This window comes from Haplochromis burtoni, unplaced genomic scaffold (genome assembly GCF_018398535.1).
Source record: "Haplochromis burtoni strain Fernald_Lab_line unplaced genomic scaffold, NCSU_Asbu1 Contig_364, whole genome shotgun sequence".
NCBI lineage: Eukaryota > Metazoa > Chordata > Actinopteri > Cichliformes > Cichlidae > Haplochromis > Haplochromis burtoni.
In genome coordinates, this window is record NW_024582725.1 from 6217 (window position 1) to 8760 (window position 2544).

At 42.6% G+C, this 2544-nt stretch overlaps 1 protein-coding gene across 1 annotated transcript in view; it reads right to left on the bottom strand.

The window, feature by feature from the left end:
* Positions 1-1529: 1529 nt before the first annotated feature.
* The window catches only part of LOC121811916 (alcohol dehydrogenase 1-like), a gene marked incomplete in the record, with an annotated part of 14446 nt that continues 13431 nt past the window's right edge, over positions 1530-2544 (bottom strand). Inside the window, 4 exon segments of the mRNA XM_042228912.1 lie at positions 1530-1654; positions 1755-1893; positions 1983-2115; positions 2281-2541. Coding sequence (XP_042084846.1) covers positions 1621-1654; positions 1755-1893; positions 1983-2115; positions 2281-2541 — 567 coding nt within the window.

Genomic DNA, 2544 nt, shown 5'->3' on the forward strand with positions numbered 1-2544 from the left:
AGCAAGGCAGTCTAAGACTGAGTGCCTGCATCTGCATTCCACATGTTTTCCCCACACATGGAACACTTAAAAAAAGAAAAAGAATTGCTTAATGGATGCATTTCTTAGACTGGGATTTCAGACAAACATAACTGGGTGAATACACCCACGAGGATGCTTGTCGAGCATAGGGAAAGTTGCACATTAATTGTCTGGGTCACTTTACTATAATTGCTAATGTTTGGAATGTTAGATTGACTGGTTACAGTAAACTGGCAAAATCTTTCCAGTATTATTCACTCTCAAAATTTCATTTCTGTCTCAAAGCAGTCAGATCAACACATTTTTATAGCTGCCATGCTGAAGATTAAAATGGAGACATAATCTTGAAAGACTAATTAGTTTTCTATAACATGTATCCCACCAACAACCAAAAAGCAACAAACAATTCTACATGAAAAATGAAAGTGGTTGGAGTCACTTTTCAAAGTAATGAAATAGACAGTAGATTTATTTGAATTTTAACCACCTATGCAGTTCATCAACAGGACTTCGTGTGATCACCTACAGAACTGCAGTACACTGTTAAACTGGAATGATTCAATGTGCAATAAATTAATATTTAGGATCAGTAGGGTTACCAATATTTAAATCAGATGGAGGTGCAGAAATGAAAACAAGACCTGCTGAGAGCCTAAATCGTGTCCCAGTCAGAAGAAACCAATTCTGTTGAAGACTGTAGAACAGCTGGCATAAGTAATTGGCTAAAGAAGGAAATGTATGCCTCACAATTTATTTGGTGCTGCCAGTCATAAGAGTGAATTTAATGCATTCAAAGGCAATTACATCACTTCTTCAATCTTTTATCATATGTAGGTTTTTTGGGTTAATTTTATAGAAATCTATTAATATTTGGTTAGCACAGTTGCCTCACAGCAAATAGATCCTGGATTTGAATGAAGTTTACATGTTCTCTTTGTGCCTGTGTGGGCACTCCATCTTCCTCCCACAGTCAAAAGACATGTAAATGGTAAATGGCCTGTATTTGTATAGCGCTTTACTAGTCCCTAAGGACCCCAAAGCGCTTTACACATCCAGTCATCCACCCATTCACACACTGGTGATGGCAGCTACATTGTAGCCACAGCCACCCTGGGGCGCACTGACAGAGGCGAGGCTGCCGGACACTGGCGCCACCGGGCCCTCTGACCACCACCAGTAGGCAACGGGTGAAGTGTCTTGCCCAAGGACACAACGACCGAGACTGTCCAAGCCGGGGCTCGAACGGCAACCTTCCGATTACAAGGCGAACTCCCAACTCTTGAGCCACGATCGCACATGTATGTTGGGTGAACTTGTGATTCTAAATTTACTGTAGGTGTGAATGGTTAAGCAAGTCTGTTGGCTGTAAGCTGGCAACTTTTTCACCCCACCTTTCCAGCAGCTGGCAGCTAATAGGCCCCTTTAAGTACAGTTTAGTAGTGAAATCGTGGATATAGCCGAAGACACTGAACATGCAGCCCAAAAAAATGAGTACACACACACAGAGATCCATCTGGGAGACCATTTATTTTACTCTTCAAACACTGATTAGTGTTCGCTGGTAGTAACTTTAGTGTTAATGAAGGCAGCACAGCAGCATTATTGTGGAGAAAATCTCATGACTGTGCGGATACTGTGGGGAAAAAGGAGAAAAGATTTGAGCAAAGTTTTGGTCTAATCTGTGTTGCTGTTGACTCAATAATGGAGGAGAAAGTATAGTAGAGCAAATCTACCTTTTACCGTTCTTCAACAGTTCAATGGCGTCGTTGACCTGGTCCACAGTCATGTTGTGAGTAATGAACTCATCCAGCATCACCTTCTTGTCCAGATATGCTTTAACCATCCTAGGAATGCCATCCTTACCCTTAAATCCTGATCCCCAAAAGACAAAACGACAAGCTGTAATGAATCTCAACATAAGCTTAATAAAGACACCGTAAGCTCCCTTATATTTATCTCACCTCCAAACAAGCACCCAGTCCATGTACGTCCAAGCATGAGATTAATAGGTCGGGTGGCTACGTCATGCAAGTCTGTCCATCCAACAATGACACTAACGCCCCAGCCTGCCACACAAGATTCCAAAGCACTGCGCTACATGGAGAAACAGCGGAGCAGCAGAATTGTATGTAGAAGGATACAAGGATATGTTAATGAAGGACTTCTTAAATAACCACTACTGGAAAAGAGCAAGAAGGTTTAGTTGACTTTTACTAAACTAGACATTTGATACTACCGAGTAGATTCAATCTTCCTCACCATGCATTCCACATTCCCAATACATTCCAGGGAGTAGTCCACACCTCCACCAGTCATCTCCATCAGCACTTGGCTGATGGGTTTATTGTAATCCTTGGGATTGACGAAGTCAGTAGCTCCAAACACTTTGGCCTTCTCAAACTTGTCTGGGTTGATGTCAACAGCGATAATCCTTTTGGCTCCTGCAGCCTTGCAACCCATGACTGCAGCCAAACCCACAGCTCCCAGACCAAACACGGCACAGGTGGAGCCCGGCTCAACCTG